Source organism: Anopheles gambiae, chromosome 3 (genome assembly GCF_943734735.2).
Source record: "Anopheles gambiae chromosome 3, idAnoGambNW_F1_1, whole genome shotgun sequence".
NCBI lineage: Eukaryota > Metazoa > Arthropoda > Insecta > Diptera > Culicidae > Anopheles > Anopheles gambiae.
The window spans coordinates 92617354-92641439 of record NC_064602.1 but is presented as its reverse complement, the minus strand read 5'-3'; the positions used below and the strand labels follow the sequence as shown (position 1 = coordinate 92641439).

General features: G+C 48.1%; 3 protein-coding genes across 3 annotated transcripts; 2 read left to right on the top strand and 1 right to left on the bottom strand.

Moving 5' to 3' along the window:
* The first annotated feature begins 800 nt into the window (after positions 1-800).
* On the top strand, positions 801-10263 carry LOC1280736 (mRNA (2'-O-methyladenosine-N(6)-)-methyltransferase). The gene is made up of 4 exons (XM_061653062.1): positions 801-1649; positions 3206-5163; positions 5234-5377; positions 7719-10263. The coding sequence occupies exons 2-4, from the start codon at positions 3221-3223 to the stop codon at positions 8014-8016; spliced, it is 2385 nt and encodes a 794-aa protein (XP_061509046.1). The 5' UTR covers positions 801-1649; positions 3206-3220; the 3' UTR covers positions 8017-10263.
* A 1695-nt stretch (positions 10264-11958) lies between these two features.
* LOC1280737 (E3 ubiquitin-protein ligase mind-bomb) lies at positions 11959-22515 on the top strand. Its single transcript, XM_061653060.1, has 6 exons — positions 11959-12985; positions 15202-16194; positions 17823-17930; positions 18018-19103; positions 19184-20341; positions 20436-22515. The coding sequence occupies exons 1-6, from the start codon at positions 12830-12832 to the stop codon at positions 20574-20576; spliced, it is 3642 nt and encodes a 1213-aa protein (XP_061509044.1). The 5' UTR covers positions 11959-12829; the 3' UTR covers positions 20577-22515.
* Positions 22516-22528: 13 nt separating this feature from the next.
* On the bottom strand, positions 22529-23997 carry LOC1280738 (small ribosomal subunit protein mS31). The gene is made up of 2 exons (XM_061653061.1): positions 23832-23997; positions 22529-23746 (listed from the first exon to the last, which is right to left on the bottom strand). Exons 1-2 carry the CDS (start codon positions 23861-23863, stop codon positions 22567-22569), a joined length of 1212 nt encoding a protein of 403 aa, XP_061509045.1. The 5' UTR covers positions 23864-23997; the 3' UTR covers positions 22529-22566.
* Between the last annotated feature and the right edge of the window lie 89 nt (positions 23998-24086).

The window sequence follows — 24086 nt, the reverse complement described above, 5'->3', positions numbered from 1 at the left end:
ATTTCAAATATTCTCATTGGAAAAACATGTAGTTATTAAAAACGGGGTTATTTTATCAAAAAAATAGATAATTTTCCAAAAATTAATAAGGAATTGGTGATAAAATATATCATTTGACTCATTATCCGTGCTTTTCGCTTATCCGGGCGAGGGCAAGTCCCGAGAAGCCCGGATAAACGGCGCTCCACTGTATTTTCCTCTACCCATATAAATATTCTCATCACTGTTGCCCGATGAAAATGCTACATGTTATTTTAGAACAGCAACAAAGTGGACTGTTTTAGCACACGAACCCAATAATGCAAAAGTAAAATATTTTCTTAAACTACATATTACAGAAACATCACACAACATATTTAAACATTATTTATGTAAAGACATGTTATAAAGAAATGCCCCAAACTTTACATTACTCGATAACAAATATGTTGTACTAAAACCACAATCACGCACCGCGTCCCATTCACTTTCGAAGCACCTGAACCCGCCCCTATAAACGGACCACCTCGCCAAAGGTTCCAGAGTGACCAGGAATACCAATTTATCTGTATTCCTACCGATTTTTTATATGCCTATCGATTCACAGATGACCGCCCTAAAACTACTGATTTTCCACTTATCCTACCGAAAATCACAGATATTTGATTTCAGTCGTTTAAGCTTAATCTGTGGCGCTTGGGATGCTGTTTCAAGGATTGCTATCCTCATTTGTTACACGTTCCCAACATTGCTCCTGCCGAAAACCGCCAAAATAATCTGGCCACACTGAATGTTTACCGTGCTTCGCCAGGCAGCGAGAAAACGACAGAAGTAAAAAAAATGCAAATGGCGTACGACGGTGGGCTGTAGTGAATTTTTCCTCGTCACCGATTTCTCGTGCTTTGCGATAGTTTGCGCGATGTTTTGGCGGCCGATCGGTGCGTGAAACTGTGGTGCGTTCGATGCCGCAGCTCGGTACGCTGGAGTACGCCGAGTTGGATGCGGTTCTGTGCGGAAATTGGCTAGTGCATCTTTTTACCCAAAACCGACCTGCTGCTGCTGCTACGGCTGCTGCTGCTCCGTGCAGCTGAAGCGCTGTGCCCTTCTGTGCTCTGTGCCGCAGCAGCTCGAGCCCGAGAGCGTTTGGGAAGCGAGCAGCGTTGGTGCGTCGTGCGCATCAAAACAATCCGTGACGCGTGTGTGTGATCCCGCTTTTGGGGTTGGGGTGGGGTGGTTTGTGTGTGTTTTTTTTTTGTTTTGCCTATCGTTGTGTGCTGTTGCTGGTGGATAGTTTGCGTTAGCTGCGCAGTAAACAGATGCATACGGACCGTTGGCGGGGGTGCAGCCACAGCAGCAGGTAGTTTTTGTTGTTGTTGTTGTTGGCCACTTCCACGCAAGAGTGCCATATCGAACGCCACGGAACACGTACGGAATCGGGTGGTTCCGGAGCACAACGACGGCAGAGTGAAGCAGTTTGTTCGTTTTGGCGGGTTTTTTCTCTTCTTCAAGAGCTATTTTCGTTCCCTCGTACACACGACTATACGAAGGCGATAAGAGACGGAGGGGGTGGAGGCCCTCGCTACACGGTTCGCGCGCACCAGCAAAACGCAACGGGAAAAAACGGCGCGCTTTTTTCTGTCTAACGATCTCCCACCACCCCTACATCGCTGGTGAGTAGCATTTGGTGATGCTAATGTGTTTCCCATTTTTTTCTTTGTAGCATATGTTGTAGCGATCGTTACGAGGAACAGTGCAAAGCAGCAGTCAATGCGAAAGGGGGCGAAAGGTTTTTATTTTTTTTGTGGAACCGGTTGCAATAAACGCAACAACCACCATGTGACACCTCGGCAGGCATCGCGCTTCCCCCGAATGTTGCACGAACGTCCCGAACCAATTCAACAGGAGGGGGTGGGTGGGGGACGCGTCGTCATTATGCGGCCAGTAGCAGCTTCCGAAAGCATCAGTTTACGATCCCAAACATGTGGCGGAAGATGTTTGTCTTTTTTCGTTTTAGGATGCATCTCCTCACAACGGAAGGAATGCTCGTTCAAAAATGGAATCTCAGTGGCATAGACAACAGTTTGGCAAGCGATAAGAAAGCTCTTTTTTCACGTAGTTTAGCAGGAAATCGCTTAAATTGACTCCAGTTGTTGGATATAGATTGACAGTATCATGCCTAGGTTCTGTTCAAGAGATTGAAGAGATGTATGTAATCGAAAGACTCAAAATCATCTATAAGCAAAACTTACTATTATTCTTCTGTTGGAATGCTCAGATCCGATTTAAAAAATATCGTGTAATTTCTATTGCTTTTATTGAACCTGAGGTACTCTAATACTTCAAATTCAGGGTCAAATATTTGGTCTTTGGAGTCAGAAATGGGAACGTTTTGTTTTAACTGATGCAAATAACTAGTCATTATTAGTTACTTTTACCCTTTAAATTCATCACAATACGCAACGACCAGTTACTCATATTAAGGTGCCTTTTTCTTATTAATATTGTCAATTATTGCAACTAATGACCAATCACTAGTGTGTAATTACTATACAGCGCCCTACCGTATGGACAGTCGTTTTTCGATTTGCTGAAAATCTGGAGTAGATAGATAAAAACAGTGAATGTATGAATTGTGCAAAATATTATTTCACGTCTTTGTATATTTTTTTCGAATTTTTAAGACCATTATTACATGACTTATTACAAAAAATGGATTAACGGTCGTACCATAACTATAAAGACACCTCGAAAAATAGGTTTTTCGTACTAAGTAATGCTTTAAACAATCGTCCAAAACTAGAAACCACATATTTTAGGAAAGTTTCACAGAAATACTATTTTTAACGAATTTAAAAAAAAGTTTTTTATAACTGTTTTGAAGGTTTTTTTGTGTTGTATAAGTGTAATTATCAAAATATTGTATTTAAATATAAAAAAATTGCCAGTAATTTGTTTAAGAGAGGATGCGTAAAAATAGCTTAGTTATAGTATGATACGTAAATATAAAAATTATAAAATACTTATAATATATTGATTTAAATTCAGTGCAATAACTGCTGTTGCTGAATATGCTGTTTATGTTGGGAAAAAGCGATTTAAACTTCTAACACTTGTAATTAAAGCAATTCTACTAGAACATTTGATTAACTAATTTGATTTTTTTTAATTGATTTAATTTTCTCTAAGATTATAACCCAAAACTGTCCATTTTTATTCCCCGTTTCAGGACGAAAGCCACAACATGAATGACGTTGGCATGAACAGTAAAACGGAGAACATACTCCCGGCGGCACCGTCCGCCTGGGACCAGCTGACCAACCCCTCCCTGGCCGAACAGCAACACCCGCAGCACCAGCAGCAACAGGTGCCACCGCTCCACCAGCACCAGCATCATCCGGCCCAATCGCCCCAAATGCAAGCGTCCAGCCCGACCACCATCAGCGCCCCGCTGCTAACGCCCACGAAAACGACGCCTCCCGACGTGGCGCACACCCCGTCCGGTGCCGCCCCCGGTGCCCCCGGTGCCAACTTCAACGAGGAGCTGGCGCCCGAGCTGACGCAACAAGGCTGGCGGAAGTTTTGGTCCAAGCGTGAAGGGCGACCGTACTTCTGGAACAAGCTGACCGGCGAATCGCTCTGGGAACCGCCCCAACTGAACCGTGGCCCCCCGCAGTTCGACCCGCTGACCGACCCGCTCGGCATCTGCAGCACCAGCCCGCTGAACGGCCCACTGCCGATGCACAACAGCACCGGCTACAACAACAATTCCCATCCCTCGCCCCACAACCACCACCACACGCTGAAACGACGTGCCTCGGAGGACGCAGCTCAGCAGCAGCCGCAGCAGCAGCAGCATCACTCCGCCCATCTCCCGCCCGGTGCCGGCAGTGTCGGTGGACCGCCACCGCTCAAGAAGTACGTCCTGCCCGGCCCCTGGGATCTCGAGGTGCCGACGAACGTGCTGATCTACGAGCGACTGCCCACGACCTTCCCGCAGCCCTACCCGGAGGTGGAAGCGTTGCGCGGTTCGCTCACGCTCCGGCTCGCCAAAACGTACGAGGATCTGTGCAATAAGCGGGAATCGATCGCGCCGCCGAAAGATTCCTTCCAGCGCTGGCTGATGGAGCGGCGCATCATCGACCAGGGCATCGATCCGCTCCTGCCCAGCCAGTGCACGCCCGAAATCTCGCCCCAGATGTATCGCGAAATCCTGCGCGACATACCGATCAAGATCGTGAAGCCAAAGTTCACTGGCGACGCGCGCAAGCAGCTCTCCCGCTACTGTGACGCGGCGAAGAAGATCGTCGAGCGGCGCGGCGCCAGCGAGGAGAGCAAAAAGATCGTCAAGTGGAACGCGGACGAGGCGTACGAGTGGTTGCGGCGCACGGTCGGCGCCAGCTACGAGGACTTCCAGGACCGCCTCACGCATCTGCAGCGCCAGTGCGAACCGCACATCATCGCGACGGTGCGCGTCAGCGTGGAGCAGCTGTGCGCCAAGCTCTACCACCTGTCGATGCAGCACGCGCGCAACATACGCGAGCGGCACGCGCAAATACTGAAGGAGCACGGCATACCGGAGCTGTCCGCGCCGCTGCAGCCGCCCGTCACGCGCAAGGTCTGGTGCTATCCGGTGCAGTTCGCGTTGCCTTCGCCCCGCATGCCGCAGATCGACTACAGCAACGATCGCGACCACATGGTGATCAAGTACACGAACACGGCGGTGATGGCGGCGCCGGACACGCACGTCGTAAACATATCGCACCTGCAGAAGCTCGAGCAGCTGTACCGGTACAACTGTTTCGACGACAAGAAGTTCGACTTCTTCATCGGCCGGGCGTACTGCATGCTGAAGCGGTACGCCACCTTTCTCGGCAACAATGCGAACCCGAACCAGCAGGAACCGGAGCTGACGCAGGCGGCCCTGCCGGCGGTAGTGTTCGAGTGTTTGCACCACCACTTTAACGTGACGTTCGAGTGCTTTGCCAGCCCGCTGAACTGCTACTTCCGCCAGTACTGTTCCGCGTTCGGCGATACGGACTCGTTCTTCGGGTCGCGCGGCTCGTTTCTGGACTTTAAGCCGGTGTCGGGCTCGTTCCAGGTGAATCCACCGTACTGCGAGGAGCTGATCGATGCGAGCCTGCAGCACATCGACCGGCTGCTGACGGATTCGGTCGAACCGTTGAGGTAACGGGGAGGAATGTTTGTGCGATATTGTATGCAACTGATTGGAATGTTTTTGCCATTGCCTTCACAGCTTCATTGTGTTTCTGCAAGAGTGGAAGGATCCGCCGCTAAAGTGTCTGTCCAAGATCGAGGATAGCCCGTACAAGCGCAAACAGGTGGTCGTGATGGGTATGGAGCACGAGTATCGCCATGGCCTGCAGCATTGTATACCAAAGTGAGTAATCGACATACACAAACACACCATTTTGGTTAATGGGACGGTTGTAGTTGAGTCAGCAAATGATTAAAAACCCCCTGAAACGGGCACATTTGTCGCAGGCTTTTCAAAACTTTACCTACACGTTGTGTCAAATGACAGTTTGTGGTGTGCGTAATGATTTACTTGAGCATGTATGCTTCCTTTTATGGGTAATTGTATTATATATATCCTAGAAAACTCTGTAAACAGGTAGGCTAAGTCACTTTCGTATGTAATCATTGTTTTTCATCGCGCGCAAGAAGTTATTCCTCATTTCATTTTTAGCATTGTAATTTTCAATTTCTTTAGCATGATTTTCAACACAAGCCTAAGGCAGGGTTTGAAGCCGGATCTCATTACCCCTTGGCCAATGAAGTATTGAAAATCATTCTGAAGAAATTGTATATTATTATTAGTGATGGGTAATCCGGAGCGGAGTCATGGATCAACTCCGACTCCGGTGCGCAAAATATGACTCCGGCTCCGGATCATAACTGGATTCGACTCCGGATCAGTCCGGATCAGTCCGGATCACTCCGGATTACTCCGGATCACTCCGGATTACTCCGGATCAGTCCGGATCACTCCGGATCACTCCGGATTACTCCGGATCACTCCGGATTACTCCGGATCACTCCGGATTACTCCGGATCACTCCGGATCACTCTGGATCAGTTTTCGTACATATTAGATGTACGACTTGAAAGTCAATGAACTCATCAAGAATTGTCTAAACGATAATGAACAGTCATTCCGGATCCGGAGTGATCCGGAGTGATCCGGAGTGATCCGGACTCGGAGTCGATGAGTTCGAGGGTTTTCCCGTACGCACCCCCCCCCCCCCCCCCCCCCGCTAAACAGTCCGGAGCAACTCCGAGTCCGACTCCGAGGGGTGCCGGAGTCAATCCGACTCCGGAAAAAAATTGTATTTACCCATCACTTATTATTATGATGAAAATTGCAAGGTTTTTTCTAGTCACTTTCTAATGTAAACAATGCTTTTCGCCGCATATGAACAGTTGTTCCACATTACTCTAATATTTCATTTTCATCGTACTGGGTTAATCCACGTGCACTTGATATTTCATTTCCATCATAATAATTTTCAATTTCTTCAGCATAATTTTCAACGCGTCTCAAGCTGGATTGAGTTTGACAGTTTTTTGTGGTGTGTTAAAAATTATTTGTAAAAACTGAAATTGCATTTTTGAGACAAATGCATCATTTGAGTGCTGTTGAAAAACATCTTGGAGCTGGTGAATAATTATGTGCACATTCGTAATGGAGCCTTTAATAATTTTCTATTTCTTCAGCATGATTTTCAACACTTCAACGGTGTTACCTTCGTTTTTTCACCGGAGTTTGGAGCCGGATCTCATCATCCGGATTGACATTTGAAGTGTTGATAATCAAGCTGAAGAAATTAAAGATTATGATGATAGAAATGAAATAATAGCTTGATGTAGATTAACATCTTGCACGCGGTTAATACAGACATTCCCAAGTTACTTTAGAATGTGCACATCATTATTCACCACCTCAAAGATGTTATTCAAACAGTAATCTCATATTGTATTGACATCAGAATAAAATTTCAGTTCTTAGGCATGATTTTCAACTCATTACAAAATATTTTCAAACTCTATCCACCTTGAAAAGTGTTGAAAATCATGTGGAAGAACTGAAACATTTGACAGCTGTTGAAAAACATGTTGCAAGCAATGAAAAAACATGTTTGCATTGGAAACTGACTTGGAAAATTAACCAAGAGAAGGCTTTTGTTTCCTCTTTACTTCTATTTTGTTTAAGTATAGTGCTTTAATTCCATTTTACACGGAATTAAATAACTTATTCGACAAACCCTGCTGCTTCTGCTGCATGCCACGAATATTAAATTTAAATTTCCACTGCTACATAATATTAGTTGAAAGTAGGAAGCTTTAAACATTTTGCCATAAAATATCCTGAATTAAAATAATTATGTTTGTATAATTTTTCAATTTTTAGGTTTTGTTTAACAAAGGTCGTTTTGTATTTGTTGAAGATCGTCTGAATTTAACGAAGCTCGTTTAGAAGATTTGATGAAGATCGTCTGCAGGGGCGAAATGTACATGACATTATTGAATTAAAGTGCTATAGCTATAAGAATCTGTTTAATTTTATAAATATAAAACAAATACAATTCAATCATTTCACCAGCTGTGTGCACCACTTAACTAAATATATCAGCAAAACAAATACCTGTAGGAGCAGCGGCGATTTATGCTCAACCACCGAATCTAATCGTACGGGTTTTTTTTCTTTTGCACTTTTGCAGATCGGAGGTGAACTTTAAAAGCATCGTCGGCACGATGGTGGTCTGGTTGCAGAATGCGGCCGGGTACGCCCGATGGGCCCCGACCGAGGCGCGCGTCGACGCCCTGCTGGAAGCGTTCCGTCCGGGGCGTGAGCGCGACCGGGACAAGGCAATCGCCACCAGTACCGTACCTGTGCAGGCGAGCTGTTCGGCCACCGCCAGCTCACCGGAACCGGGCACGGCGGGGAACAGCGGCAGTGGTGCCGGTGATCTGTCGTCCACCGGTCCGAGCAAGCCTTCGACGCCGGCCACCGTTTAGGACCGCTCGTGTGGTTTAAGCAGAGTATAAGCAAGGATGCGCAAGGTGTCGAAGTGGGTCGAAGTAAAAACCGGTTAAAACAACAATAGCAATCAGTGGCAAACGTGTACCACATAGAAAACCCCACACCAACCGTACGCAATGTAGTTTTTAAGCGATCCAATAGAGAAAGACATCCATTAGCGGGGGTGGCGTACCTTTGAAGTGTACGCGCCACACCAATGCTTCCTTCTTTAGTTGGTAAAAGCAAACAAAACAGACCAACCAACAACCTTCATTGCAATCACGATCCAGTTTGATCCTGTTTATTTGATTTCAACGCACTTTGCGCTCTCGACGACCACGAGCAGAAAGGATCCGGTGCGGTACGGTGTGCAGTAAACACGCCTAGAATGGTTTACATGTATAAAAGGATTTACATTTATTTTCTAACTAGAACAAAAAAAAGCCGCGAATAACGTTGGTGGTAAGGAAAGGAATTGGTAGCATAATTCCGACGGGTGGAAAATGTGTGTCGTGAAGAAGGAAGGAGAAGGAAAAACAAAACCCGAGATCTCTATTGCCTCTACGTTGCTACGTTTTAGGCCGATAGTAGTTGTCACCGATTTGGGGCATAGCTCCAGATCGGGCCATATTCGAAAGAAAGTAACGATTTATATATATACACACACACACACACGCATATTATGTATGTACAGATGAAAACGTATGTTATCTTAAATTAATTGCCTCTTCAAATCGTTTCGCTGGTATAACGACAGCACGGTAGGGAAATAGCAACAACACACACACACACAATTCCCATAGCGTACAGGGAACACATTCACAAACAGCAGCAAAAAGTTTTTAAAAATCACTACACAAAAGGACTATTTTGTCACTGAAAACCCCTTTGCATGGTAGAATTTCAATGCATAGTGCAGAAAAGGTTCTTTCCCGTTTGATTTGTTCGTTCGTTCGATCGTTCGTTAGCTAAATCTAAGAATAGGAATGTTTTAAAGGTTGGCCCCACCACCCCATCCTATGTAAAATGTGTCCCCCCAGACCCTTCGTTTATGATTAAGGTGTAGGAAAACAACGGCCGCAGCCGCCGATAGGTACAGTTAAATGCAGATTTATATATTTATTACACACACAAACACACAAAATACGTACGATTAGGGGCTTGAGTTGCGTTTGAGCGTAAAAGAAAGCCCGGAAGGGCAACCACATATGGTAAGCTGTACGTAACTTCTCTCTGGGTCTTACCTTATATATTATTGTGTGCGAAGTGGAAAGCGGAAACAGTTGGCTATACTGTGTAACGGTGGCAATTTTATTTTTAAATTAAACGATAAGATTTATTCAAATAACAGTGAGATTACGTAGCGTGCGCCCCCCAGGTTTACGTTGGTTGGTAAAAAGCGCTTCTTCTTCTTTTTCTTTCACGATCGGAAAAGGAAAGATCGAGCTTGCTGTAGGGAAGGTAGTTTGTAGCATACCTTTCCAACCACCATCATACTTCGAGTTTTTAGACAGTTTACTAAAAGAGAGCAGAGCGGACGATTGATTAGTAGGTAGCAATAATGAGCGGTTCTTTCAGCGATCAATTCAGATCGAGCGAGATCATCCTTCTTTTCCAACAAGCGTGTAGCGTGTATTCGTCGTGTTTGTTTGTGTGTGTATGTCTGAGGATCAAGGATAGAAGGAAAAGAAGAAGTCTTTAGTAACTTTGTTGTTCAACTAGTGGTTAATACACACACTTTCCACACTTACAAAAAAAATCCGCTGACGATATCGAAACACAGCGTCTCAGAGTATACAGGAACCCGAAGATGATAATACCCCCTCGATACGTAACCCACTTAGAGGGTACGATCGCGTGTCTATTTAAGCGCACTCGGATACAGTAAACAAACTTTATTCTCAAAAAAAAACATGTAGAATTTTCTTTCTGTGTTACTGTGTTTGGCATTACATGATCGACCAAGGGCGCACGGCACAAGTGAACGTCCACGCGTATATATATACACACACATAAATTATTAGTTCAAAAGCAACAATGTACAAATACAACAAAAGGCACTCTATTCTTGTAGGGAAACTCCGGTATCTCTCCCCCTCATTCTTAGGTACGGAAGGAGAAACAGAAACGCCGAGGACGAGGACGTAACAATGCTTATTACTCTAATCAAATCAGTTTTTAGATCGGAAATATAATGTTACAGATTGAACCAATAAATAAGGAAAAATTATTTAAAACGTTAATGTTTACTGCTATCGCTCGTGTATTGAAGGTGGAAATTTTGTCCCTTTATTTACTAATTGATCTACTAATATTTTAACTATTGTCCATTTCAATGTTTTGCACTTATTTCTGGGTCAATTCTCAATAATAACAGCACTATTATTTAAACGCTTGGAGATAGAGTGAGAGAGTACCTTAGATATACTGAACCATGGACGAAGTTCTCATTGAACCTTCTCCGTCAGCATCTTGGGGTCTTTACATCGACTTACTAGATTTATTCGGTGTCTTTGGTGATGAGGCACTGTTCCAGATGGGGATATCCTGCCTCATCCCGTGGGTTCACCGACGTTCGGCACAGTGAGGATCAAGGCGCGAGAAAGATGAGATGTCCTCATGAAAGCCTTACCTCACTCATGGTGGTCTCAAATAACCTAGATCTCGACTATTTCTTCATTGAGGACCTTGAAGACTTCCTCTTTCGCTCTCTCTTGTTGGCCTGCTCACGATAGAGCACGCCAACGTGACATGACCCGGACAACAATTATTCTCCAGGATACTCGGTCCCTGGCTGTAGCCTCCCATCCATGTAGACACCCGATGTTCGACATATCTCGCTTCATCTGATCCAGCAATCGAGTTCGCTGTGCTCTCCTGCCCCTTATGCCGAACTGGGGATCGCTATCGAACATCATCTTGGTGGGGCATGAGTCCAGCATCCTCATGACATGCCCCAGCCATGGTATCCTGCCAGCCCTTGAAGACCTTATAGTACAGATATCTGGAAGTTGACATATTTCCATTTACACACATATTTTTTTTTAGATTTTGGTTTTTAGATGGTCTTCTAATAGCCTGTACATATCGACTACATCGTTACTGAGGTCCTTAATGGGCTTATATAGATGTCAAAAGTATAAAGCTGGATGACTTCCCAGACTGCTTGCCAGTTGGGTTTTTGGATATGGTATCAGTTTCTTGATCTATGGCCTAGGATCTGTACATTATACTTGTTAACATAGATGAAACACTAGCTTCGTTTAAAACAAATAAAACTTAAGATAAGATAAACGATAAAACTAAGCCTAACCAGAAACTAGATTAAAAGCGTTCCAGCCCTGGTTGGTGGTTGACTTGTTGTGTGGCAGAACCTGCTGCAATATCTAAGTACAGATGTAGTCAATGTACAGGAACTCTAAGTCGTCGACAGCTGTACCATGTTCAGCGATCGACTTGCTATTCCTTCGAAGCTCCAGAAGCGAATCATCCGCCAAGTACATCGTTGACACCATGGCTTCATTCACTTGCATTCACAACAATCCTGATATCATGGCATCTTCAGGACCGAAGCCGAAGCGTTCCTTGGTCCAACTTCTGCGACTCTTGGAGTTATCTTATTAGCATAAAAATCATTAATCTAGATTTTGTTATCTTCAAACATTGAACAAAATTTTTGAAAAAACATAAACCATTGTTTCGAACAGCAAGAATAACACTAAACCATTAAAATTATTCACCAAAAAGGAAACAAAATGACCAAAGTGCTCAGTTCAGGGGGTTAAAATATCTCCCAACTGGCGCTTCGAAATTCAAACCCGATTTGACGTTTCCTATCCGCATGCGCGCTGTCAAACTTCGGGCCTGTCGGGCTGCCTTCGGGTTGCTTCGCGTTCAGCCCTTCCAAAACGGCAAACGCGGTCACACTTTCCCACACATACACACACACACATACACACTATTCCGTCTTCCAGCCCGTGCGAGCCCGTAGTTTGAAAGCTGCTGGGCTGCTCAGCACAAGCAAGACCTGGTTCATTTCTGCAGTGGGTTTTTTCAATGAAATATCACCCCCAAACGTACTACACCTGACCCGTGGGGGAGAATGGGCCGAAACCAAAGTGCTGTGATTTGAAAAACTGGTGCAATAGCTGTCCACACACTGTTCAAGGTGCAACGAGGGAGCACATATACCCGCCCCTCCTCTGGTGGACTTTTCCGTGCGGGACGGGTGCGAAAGAAAGTTTGGTGCCAGGTGCCCAACCTCCTCTTCCTCGGGACACGCGCGGGGGAACAATTATACAAGTTTGATTGGTTGCCCAGTAATTTGGCATACAAACACACACGCACACACAGAAGTGCTGGCTGGCTGGAACGAGTGTGCAAAAAAGTGTTCCTATTAGTGTGTTGGAATTGAAGGCAAAGTTGTGTAAAAAGTACAAAAGTTTTCCAACATCTCCAACATATTCTGGCCGCCCCACAAACGGGGTGCAAAGCGAGATGGGGTGGTAAAGTGTGATTGTGTGTGTATGTGTGTGTGTGTGTGAACAGTTTTCCATAGTGAAGTGGTAGCAGCAACAACACCACCAGCAACAAGAAACGAGAAGAAGAACGCGGTTGTGTTGCCTTTTTTTCTCACCAGCATTCACATCAAACGACGACGACGACGACATCTCGTCATTGAGTGAGTCAGAAAGGAAGTGTAAAAGAGCGGGAGAGAGCGAGAGGGCACGATAATAGTGGTGGCAGAATCCATCCCGCAGATTGTTGTTGCGACCGCTGCTGACCAGATTCCAATGCACACGGGAAACAATGGCCTGTGCTAGTACCTCGTCCACGGCCAGCATGGAGCTGGTGGGTCCGGCAGGGCCGACAAACGTAGCGGCCGCCGCACGACCTTCACGCTTCACGATGGAAGGCGTCGGATCGCGGGTCATCCGCGGGCCGGACTGGAAATGGGGCAAGCAGGTGAGTTTCACAGCCGGGCGACGACAGTAGAACATTCCAGCACTGCCAGAACGGCCGGGCAGTGCCAGTTCCGGGATGCGCTGGCAAAACGAGAGATCACAATTTGGGTCATAAAGTTGGCAGGCGAAGAGGAGAAAGAGCATACACACACATAAAATACACACACCGTGTGTGTGTGTGTATTTATGGAAACAAAAGGGAAATCCTCTTTCCCCAGGAGAAGAGGGCTCATGCTTAAGGAAGGGAGCACAATCAGCAGGTACCAGAAATTAAATCCCGATTTTGTGCGTTTTAGAGCGAACCGAAGAAGCGAACCGTCTGAAGGCAATGCGAATGGCATTATCTGTTGCTGATGCTTGGGATGCTGCTGCATAGATTTGGGATTTATGTGACCGACCCATCCGACCGCTTGAGAGGCACGCACCATTAGCATTTACGGCAAAGCGAAGCGATGGTAAACGCAGGCAAGCGAAGGGCAAACGACCGTACATACCGAGAAAAGGAGCATCCGCTTACAAGAATGATGCAGCAAAGCAGGCCACGAGAGAAAAACGGCACACATAAAGCAGTTTGTTTGTGTTTGTATGTGTGTGTGTGCGAGACCTCCGGTCGGCTCCGGTTGGTCGCTGGAGTGAAGAAGGCAGCGCAGCGTTAATTTAAAATTTATTATTTCATCAATCAACGGCCAACAGCGCCGGTGGAGGATTGCGCACGGAAAACAATTGCAGCGGCCCCGGGAGTTGCCCGCTCACCACGGTTTACCGATTCGTAACATTTGGCAGTCTGTGGGGGGGGGCTAGTCGTCTCGCCTACTAAAGCGAAAACTAATTGGGAGTGTGCAAGTGAGCCTGCTAAGTGAGGCGCCACTGTTATGCTTTTTTTTTCTTCTCACAAGCTTTCAGTTTGTTTTTCGTTTTTAGAGCGTCCTCTGTACTAGTGGAAGGAGCTCGGAATCGGACCTACCCGATTCCGATTCCTTGTTCGGAATCAATTCCGGAGCCGATTCCGATGTTGGGATTGATTCCGATTCCGGAGTTGACTCCGGAGCCGATTCCGATTTCGAAGTAGACTCTGAAGCCGATTCCGGAGTCGATTCCGGGGTCGATTCCGGAGGTAACTCTGGAGCCAATTCCGGCATCAACTCTGGAGCCGATTCCGGAGTCGATTCTCGAGCCGATTCCAAAGTCGGCTCCGGAATCGATTCGGCGACCGGAATCGCCTCCGGAATCAGAATCGGTTCCATAATGGGAATTGACCTGGGAATCGCAATTTGCCCCGCTAACGGAATCAGGATTGACTCCAGAAAAGGAATTAGCTTCTGAATGAGAATCAGCATCAGTAGCATCATTGGACCTAAACGCCTATTCTTATGGATATGCTGAAACCCGCTCAGTATCGAAGCCGATTCTGATTTCGGAAACAATTCTGATTCCAAAGACGATTCCGGAACCGGAATTATGGAGCCGATTCCGATTCCGGACCTACTATCCGGAATCGATTCCAGAAAACTTCGGAGCTAGCCGGAATCAATTCCGACAAAAACTTCATTTTCCCTTCATCACTACTCTGTACCACATAACTGTGGCCAATGAAGCATTGGTTTAATTACGACAAACCCGATGCTGTGGAGACTCTTACTTTTAAAAATGCACCCCTCCCCCAAAAAAGATAGTAAATTGGTTTATTTATTTCCTTTCAACGTCGGTTATGGCAGCGGGGGTCGGCCCCCGAGCACCGCGTTGCGCAAAAGTCGCCGCCACCTTCAAAAGCCGTCTGTGTGATGCCTCAATCGATCGTCACTGGGGCAAATGAAAACAACAACAACACGGCCCGAGACGCCGGGGCATACAGTGGGGCAGGCGGTACACGCGGCCAACCAACCACCACAAACCGCAGTAGTCACATGGGAACGAGAGACATCGCGCCACTATTAGATCGCGTACGCGATCATCATGCCGCCTGCCATGTCTGCCTTCTCAGCTCACCGCGCGATAAGCGCTTGACCCCGGACAAGATTTCCGCCTCGGTGTGCCGGGGTTGTTTTCATTCGATTTTGCTGCATCGGCTTTGCATCGGGCCGCGCTGGAACTGCTGGGGGAATCTCTTCCGGCATCAGCCCTCTAAGCTCGATTTCTATTTTGATTTGTTTTTAATTCTCTCTCTCTCTCTCTCTTTCTCTCTTTCTTTACTTTCACTACGCCCGCTTCGGTTTGCAGGACGGTGGCGAAGGACACGTCGGCACGGTGCGCAACTTCGAGTCGCAGGAGGAGGTGGTCGTCGTGTGGGACAACGGGACGGCCGCCAACTACCGGTGCGCCGGTGCGTACGATCTGCGCATCCTGGACAGTGCGCCGACCGGCATCAAGCACGAGGGCACGATGTGCGACACCTGCCGGCAGCAGCCCATCTTCGGCATCCGCTGGAAGTGCGCCGAGTGTAACAATTACGATCTCTGCTCGATCTGCTACCAGAGCGACAAGCACCATCTGCGGCATCGCTTCCACCGCATCACGACGCCCGGCGGCGAGAAGACGCTGCTCGAGCCGCGCCGCAAGTCGAAAAAGATCGCCGTGCGGGGGATCTTCCCGGGGGCGCGGGTCGTGCGCGGCGTCGACTGGCAGTGGGAGGACCAGGACGGTGGCAATGGGCGCCGGGGGAAGGTGAACGAGGTGCAGGACTGGTCGTCGGCGTCGCCCCGGTCCGCCGCGTACGTCGTGTGGGACAACGGGGCGAAGAATTTGTACCGCGTCGGGTTCGAGGGCATGGCCGATCTGAAGGTGGTGAACGACGCGAAGGGCATGACGGTGTACCGGGACCATCTGCCGCTGCTGGGCGAGTATGGGCCGGGCCGGGCGCCGAACAACTTCCAGATCGGCGACCAGGTGACGGTCGATCTGGACATCGAGATAGTGCAATCGCTGCAGCACGGACACGGCGGCTGGACCGACGGGATGTTCGAGTGTCTCAGCACGACCGGCACGGTGGTCGGCATCGACGAGGACCACGATATAGTGGTCGCGTACCCGAGCTCGCACCGCTGGACGTTCAATCCGACCGTGCTGACGATCGTGTCGTCGCCGATGATGCTGCTCGCCGACAACCAGCCGCAGCAGTTCGCGGTCGGCGATTTTGTGAAGATCTGCAGCGACCTGGAGCGCATCAAGATACTGCAGCGGGGCCACGGCGAATGGGCGGAAGCGATGGTGCCGGTAAGTGGGAGTTGTGGTTTTGGTTTTGTTAGTGATTGTTAGCCGTTTTTGTTATCTGTTTGTTATCAATTCTACGTGCTATCGATGTACAGCAATCTTCGATGCCATTTTTTATATATTGTAAGAAGCTTTTTAAACAATACGACCATTTGGACCGTTCCTGCTGAATGCATTTGGATGAATTATAAGCTTAATAATTCTCAAAAATATTATAACTAAATCCTCTCAGTGCGTCCTATAGATTCCATGCTAATGATTCAGTCATATTTAGAGAGTAAATGAAACAAATTCTAATTGATTAGTTTACTTACTTTAAAGGGGTTCAATTACAGAAACAAATTCAAAGAGGAAATTAATCGTGAATCAGATAGGGCTAAACGGGGCAAAATGGGCACCCTTTATTAAAGCATTATTTTACTGGGCCATTGAATGTGTATTATTATTACAGGGGTTTACATGAGTTCTCATAGATGTGGGACACTTCAATGACTCTTTCTTACGTGAAATGAACTTAATGTAATGGGAATTGGACTCTATAGCATCCTTGTTGGACGAATCCAATTGGAATTTCCAAGGAGCCTGCCCAAAAAAATCCAATTGAGTCCAATTTCACCAAATAAGGGAAGTTCACTTCTGATAGGAAAGAGTCAAGGAAGTGTCACACAACTATGAGAGCCCCTAGAAAACCCTGTAGTGCAAAAAATAAAAATAAAATTGCTTCACTTGGAGCAAACTGGGCTGATGCTTCGACATACGGCGCTTGGTGTGGCTACGTTGTTGTATGTATCCACACAATAATGCTAAAAGCCACAGCTTCAAAATATTCGGGTTTGTAGATTGAAAAGTGTAAAGAGGGTTTTAATAACATATTTTTGGAAGAATTTTAAGGCCTTTCCTGAACAGCAAATCAAATAAAAGGTAGAGAAAACATTTCACGAAACGTTAATCTGCTTAACACGCCCATTTTGCCACGCTTTCCCTTACATGTCAAACACAAGTTTGTAGAAGAAATAACTATATAAACAGATAAAAGTCAAAAGAACATAAAGGAGAAAACAGAAATGCATAGTAATAATAGAAAACAAAACAAGACTAAACAACAGAAGAGTGAAGAAAAGATGTGATAGAAAAGTAAAATAGAAAAAACAAAGAACGAAAGGAAACTGCCTATGGTAACAAACAAGTACTGTTTGAAAAGGGTAAAATTAGACATAAATACGTAGGCAGTAAAGTGTGCGACCATAAAACAGCTTTATATTTAAGAATAATCACTTTTGAAGGGAATCACCGCTGCTCTGAAGTGTTGTCATGTAGATTTGTTTCACTTTAACATTTTAAACCAAATAAGTTAATAGTTTTTTGCCAGAAGTATTAAATTTTCTTCACTGACTATTAACTGTTTGAGTCATGCGTTTGAGCTTATGACCGAGTCATATGAAATGGGCACGAATTATCTCAAATGAATCACTTTTCCTCAGAATCAGACTTCCATCCTTCGCTATAATTGAGTCAATCCAAGCTGCTAGCAGGTTGTTGACCTAAACCGGCTTGAAATTAATATTTTAAAAGACAACGACCTTTTTTCAAACTATCATTAACATCATCCCGTTTGCTTCCTTCAATTACAGACGCTCGGAAAGGTGGGCCGCGTGCAGCAGGTGTACCACGACAACGATCTGAAGGTGGAAGTTTGCAACACATCCTGGACGTACAATCCGCTCGCTGTGACAAAAGTTGTAAGTCTGCGACAAACGAGCCTCCCCTGGGGAAAATTCTACTTCACTAACGTCTCAACTTTCCTGCTGTCCCTTCTCGCTGCTTAGGCTTCCTCGTCCGACGGTGCCACGGCCGTCACAACCAACGGCGAGCGGCTGTCGGCGATACTGAAGAAGCTGTTCGAACCGCACGCCTCGGGCGATACCACGGAAGAGCTGGTAAAGGCCGCCGCCAACGGTGACAAGGCGAAGGTGGAAGAGTTCCTGATCGGTTCGGCCGGTGGCCAGAACGTGACGCCGTCCTCGTCGTCGGCGGCCGGTGCCGCTGCCAGCCTCGGTGAAACCCAGTCGGTCGTCAAGGTCGACGTGAACGGTGTGTTTGCGGGCCATACCGCCCTGCAAGCGGCCAGCCAGAACGGCCACCTGGAAGTGATCGAGGTGCTGCTGCGCCACAATGCGGATGTCGAGATCGAGGACAAGGACGGCGATCGGGCCGTCCATCATGCCGCTTTCGGCGACGAGCCGGGCGTGATGGGCATGCTGGCAAAGGCGGGAGCGGACCTGAATGCACGCAACAAGCGGCGCCAGACAGCGCTCCACATCGCCGTCAACAAGGGCCACTTCAATGTGGTGAAAACGCTGCTCGAGCTAAACTGCCATCCGAGCCTGCAGGACTCGGAGGGTGATACGGCGCTGCACGACGCCATCTCGAAGGAGCACGACAACATGCTGGCCCTGCTGCTCGACAACGGGGCGGACATAACGCTCACCAACAACAACGGGTTCAATGCGCTGCACCACGCCGCCCTGAAGGGCAACCCGAGCGCGATGAAGGTGTTGCTGACCAAAACGAACCGGCTGTGGATAGTGGAGGAGAAGAAGGACGACGGCTACACGGCGCTGCACCTGGCGGCGCTCAACAATCACGTCGAGATCGCGGAGCTGCTGGTGCGCATGGGCAAGGCGAACATGGACTGCCAGAACGTGAACCTGCAGACGGCGCTGCATCTGGCGGTCGAGCGGCAGCACGTGCAGATCGTGAAGCTGCTGGTGCGCGAGGGCGCCAACCTGAACATTCCGGACAAGGATGGCGACACGCCGCTGCACGAGGCGCTGCGGCACCACACGCTGTCGCAGCTGCGGCAGCTGCAGGACGTCGAAGGGTTTGGCAAGATATTGATGGGCTTGCGAAATGTACGTTTTGTGTTTATCGCTTTATTTTTGCAAACGTTTTTGTAACATACTTATGTTTCCTTTTTTTATTTTTTTGGTAGAACACGGACAAGAAAGCGTCGGCATCGATTGCCTGCTTTCTGGCGGCCAATGGGGCCGATCTGACGATAAAAAATAGAAAGCTACAGACACCGCTGGACCTCTGCCCGGATCCGAATCTCTGCAAAACGCTGATCAAATGCTACAACGAGCGCAAGACGGAGGATATGGACAGCATGACCCTCGGTATGGCGAGTCACACGGGCGGCGGCGGCGGCCCTACCATGCCACTGCGGCGCGGAGGCTACCGCCCGCCGGATGAGCCGATCGCTTCCACGTCCGCGGGCAATCCGGGCACGAGCGGGCTCGGCTCGGGCGGCCTGAACCACGCCCAGATCGACGCCAACCTGCTGATGGGGCTGAGCAAGATGTCGATCCAGCCGAACGCGGCCGGCGAAGCGAACACGAACGTAAGCGTCAATCACAACACGGCAAGCAGTAGCGGCGGCGGCGGTGTTTCCGTAGCCTGCAGTGTCGCCACCACCACCGCCGGCGACAGCAGTGGACCGCTGGACGAGTGTCTGCTGTGCTCGGACCAGAAGCGCGACACGGTGTTCAAACCGTGCGGGCACGTGGTGTGCTGCGAAAACTGTGGCCCGCGCATCAAGAAGTGTCTGATCTGCCGGGAGTCGGTGCTGTCGCGCGAAAAGATCGACGAGTGTCTGGTGTGCTCGGACCGGAAGGCGTCGGTGTTTTTCAAACCGTGCGGCCACATGGTGGCGTGCGAGCACTGCGCCCCGATCATGAAGAAGTGCGTCCAGTGCCGGACGCAGCTCGAGCAGATGGTACCGCTGTCGGTGTGCAGCGGCGGGCAGGGCAGCGTGATCAACATCCAGCACCCGGTGGAGGACGGCAAGAAGGATCTGCTGCACAATCACAATGCATCGCAGCAGCAGCAGCAGCAGTTGCTGCAGGGCACGAACAAAGCAGGGCTTGGCGTTGCCATGAACAACACGATGTCGCCCAACGCAAGCGCACTGGCGGCGGGTTCGGGCAGCGGCGGCGTTGCGCTGGGCAACAATGGGCAGGCGGCCGGGGGAGCCAGCAGCTCGACGGGTAGCAGCAACACGAACGCATCGCTGATAGTTTCGCCCAACAATCTCAACCTGGTGGACGATTTCCAGAAGCTGCAGCAGCAACTGCAGGACATTAAAGAGCAGGTTGGTGTTTGGAGGGGTTTCTTACAGTTTTTTTTGCGTGAAAATACTAATTTATCTTCTCTTCCTCTCTTGTTCTACCACGTCCTACCACCAGACGATGTGCCCGGTTTGCTTCGATCGGATCAAAAACATGGTGTTCCTGTGCGGCCATGGCACGTGCCAGATGTGCGGCGATCAGATAGACGGCTGTCCCATCTGCCGCAAGACGGTGGAGAAGCGTATTCTGCTGTTCTAAGGACACAAAGAGACGAAAAAACGGTGGATGGAGAGGGGTCCCCATCTCCTCCCGTCGTTTCCATATAGGCTTTAAAAATGCGAAGTGGTTTACGATCGTCATGTTCGAAAAACAAATCGAAGGATTGTGTTGTGCTGACGTTTGGACTCTTGCCAATGTTGGAGATTTTTCCTGCCCGGAATTCCGGAATTGAATTTCCACCTGCCGTGGGAATTGGGCCAAACAAGAGGAATGTTGAAAGATTTTTTACTGACGAATTTGTCAGTATTTTGTCTTGTCTCAGAGTAGTACAATCGGAACTTGAACTGGTTCAACTTCGATTGCCTGCCAACAGCTGAATTTGTACATTTTTGCTGGTACGTTTTTCCACACACAAAAGTATTCGGATTCGTTTACTACAAAAATCATGGGATTTTTGTTTTGTAATTTTCTTTAAGACTAGGGTTTTCATACAAATACAACTCACAAAGTCAAAAGTCAAGAAAGAGTCTGAAAATTATGAGAACCCCTGACCAACTCTTGTATGTAAGTCGGTTCCATGATACCCGGCCAGCGCATGGAGCATCCGTTCTACGCTCACTTCAGAATGAGCGAATCCGCACCGCAAAGCTTAGAGGTGAGCATTTCGGTTCTTTTAAGTGAACGTGAGTGAACCGAGCCGTTCATTGATGTGAACGTGAACGTGATTTCGTTCTTTTGCAAACAGCAATTCCTGTAGAGTCTGTGAATCGGTACTCTGTTCGAAAATCGGTAGAACTACAAATTAATTCGTTGGTCTGATCACATGAAAAAATAAGCAAATAATATTAACACTCATTTAATATCATTTGACCCTAGAAAGCAATTCACGCAAACAGTTTAAAATCGACCATTTTTTGTTTTTTTTTTTTCACTCTCTAAATTTGCAAATGTTCAACAGGTTTTTCGTCCCATTCAAACGGGAACGAACGGATTTCTCATTGAAAAGTGAGGCACTCATGAGTGCAAATGAGAGCGAGATTGGGTGTCGCGTCGAACGCATTTCGGCGAACGGAGTCGGATGCTCCGGCCGACAGTCATATTAAGTCGTACGAATTTTACAACAAGCCCGTCATGGGTTCAAGCCTCGTATATGCCGATGTCGTCATACACAGTACAGTACCTTTCCTGCTATTGGTTTTGCTTCTTTTTCGTCTTTTTCGAACATGTCGATCGTGTGTACCTTCCCATTTAGGTCTCATTTACGATAGTGGCTACTGTTAGGTTAGGTGTTTTTGCACTTTTTTGTTTTATATCAATCATCATCCACCGACCACTCCTGCCCTCCCCCTCATCATGCTGACACCGAGACGACTCCCTTTGCGCCAATTTGTATTGTTAAGTTAGTAGTAGTAGTAGTGTTTTGTGTTTTGTCAATCCCGAAAAAAACCCTTCGATTACCGATCGTTGCCGTCCACAGCACAGCAGGTGTTTGCACAAATAATCAAAACGCTTTCTGCAGCACAACGGAAGAAGCAAAATATCATGAGGTTAAAATGTGCAAAAAAGTTGACATAAAAACAGGCTTTAGTTATTTGGTTTAGTGGGAGGGAGTGCACATTTTCGGTGCATAGTTTTACACCTTTTTTTCTACTCATTAAATTTTTCCCATTTGTGCCTTTGATTTTCGCTTAAATTATAATTGTATCCAATGCATTAAATAGATTAAAAATAGGTAATATTTTTTTTAGAGTACGTTTAAATGAAAAAAAAAAGACAGTGAAGCCCGGGGTAAACCGGGTCGGTCGGGAGTGTGGGGTAGCACCGACCTTCAAGCAAAACAATCAACCCACTTTTCCGGCACGCATTTATACGATGTATACCCATCACCGACAACAACTTCCGCTCAATAGAACTGTGAATAAAGCAACATCAATAAACCGTAAATAACATTAGGAAAAACGACGAAAAGTAAAGCAAACGACTACACGCACTTTCGCTAGAACGTACTCTATTTTACCGGAATTAATGATTATTTCTCAACCTCCTTCGCCTTGCTGGCCGCTTCCGCCACGATCAGGTCCTGCAGCAGTTCCTTCTTCTGCTCGAAATAGTCCCGGAACCACTCGATGTGTTCGCGCTTTTCCTGCGCCGTAATGTAGTGGTTCTTCGACAGCCCCACGCACACCAGCTCCATAAAGTGGCGGACCGGGCCCTTGCGCGGGCACCACCCTTCCAGCTGCTCCTCGAGAAACACGTGTTCGGTGAACGGGACGGTCGCTTCCGCCTCCCGACCCTGCTCGTTGTCGATCGGGAACTTCCACAGCTTGCCCTGCTCCGTCCAGAGGGCCATCTTCTGGAAGTAGTTTGCGGGCGGATGCGTGACCGCCAGCCGCAGCTCGCGCTCGTTCAGCCGCTGCCAGGTGCGCAGCTTGTCGGGGCTTTCCTTCAGCGCGGCCTGGTCGGTAAAAATGCCCAACGGTTCCTCGCCGAACAGCTTCACACTGCCCGGACCGCCCGGTGCGGCGTGGGCCGTCTGCTTCGCGCTGGATCGCTTGCGCTCGTACCGATCCTTCGAGCCGAAGCGCTCCTGCTCACCACCAGCACCCCCCTCTTCCGTGCGCCTTTGCTTCGCCCGCTTGGAGTCGATCGATTTCTTCACCAGCGTGCTGCGCGTTGGCTCACGGTCGCCGCCAGATGCTTGCGCCGCCTTCTGTGCCTTCCTGTCCACCGCCATGCCGGTAATGATGTCGTTCAGGTTGCTTTCCCCATCGGCGGCCGGTGCCGCCGTACCGAGCAGCTTCGAGAGCAGCTCCGATTCGGTGCGCTTCGCGTCGCCCCCGAGCGCGGTGGCCACTTTGCGCGTCGCCTGGGCGAGATCTTTCGGGCGCTCCTCCTCCGCGTCGGAATCGGAATCGCTGTCGGAGGATGCTTTTTTGTCCTGCGATTTCTTGCCCTTGGGACGGGGAAGATCGACCTTTTTGACCAGCTTCAGCTCGCTTTCGGTGTTCATCATGGCGAGCAGCTCGTTGAGGCGGTTCAGAGCTGCGGACGATTTTTTGCTACCATCACCTTCACTCGCGTCGGCCGCGGGTCGAGCTGTGGGCTTTTTTGGTGGTTTTGGTTTATCGCTACCATCGCCGGGAGTGTTCGAGTCGGAGGAAAAGCCATTGCAGGACAGCAGCACTCGGATGTTCTGTGACTTATGTAATCTGGACAAGCGGCAGCCGGGTGATGGAGAAAATGGGACAAGCTTAGCTTTGTTTGCGGAAGCTGACGAGCGTACACGGATCTTACCTAAACAAAGGTGCACGAGCTATATGGAACATGGTGGAGTGGTTTCTGAGCAAGTTACAATTTTCCGATGAAATGCCCCTTGCCAAACCCGGCTGTAAACCGAACAACAACTCGTGGGTTTGTTTACAACCAGGCCCAAAAACATACGCGATGGCAACTCGATGAGCTGTCAAATTCAAAATTGACAGTTGAAGAAATGCTCGGACCGTTACATTGCGGAGGTGATTCACGTGTTTGTGTTGAAAATTGAATTTA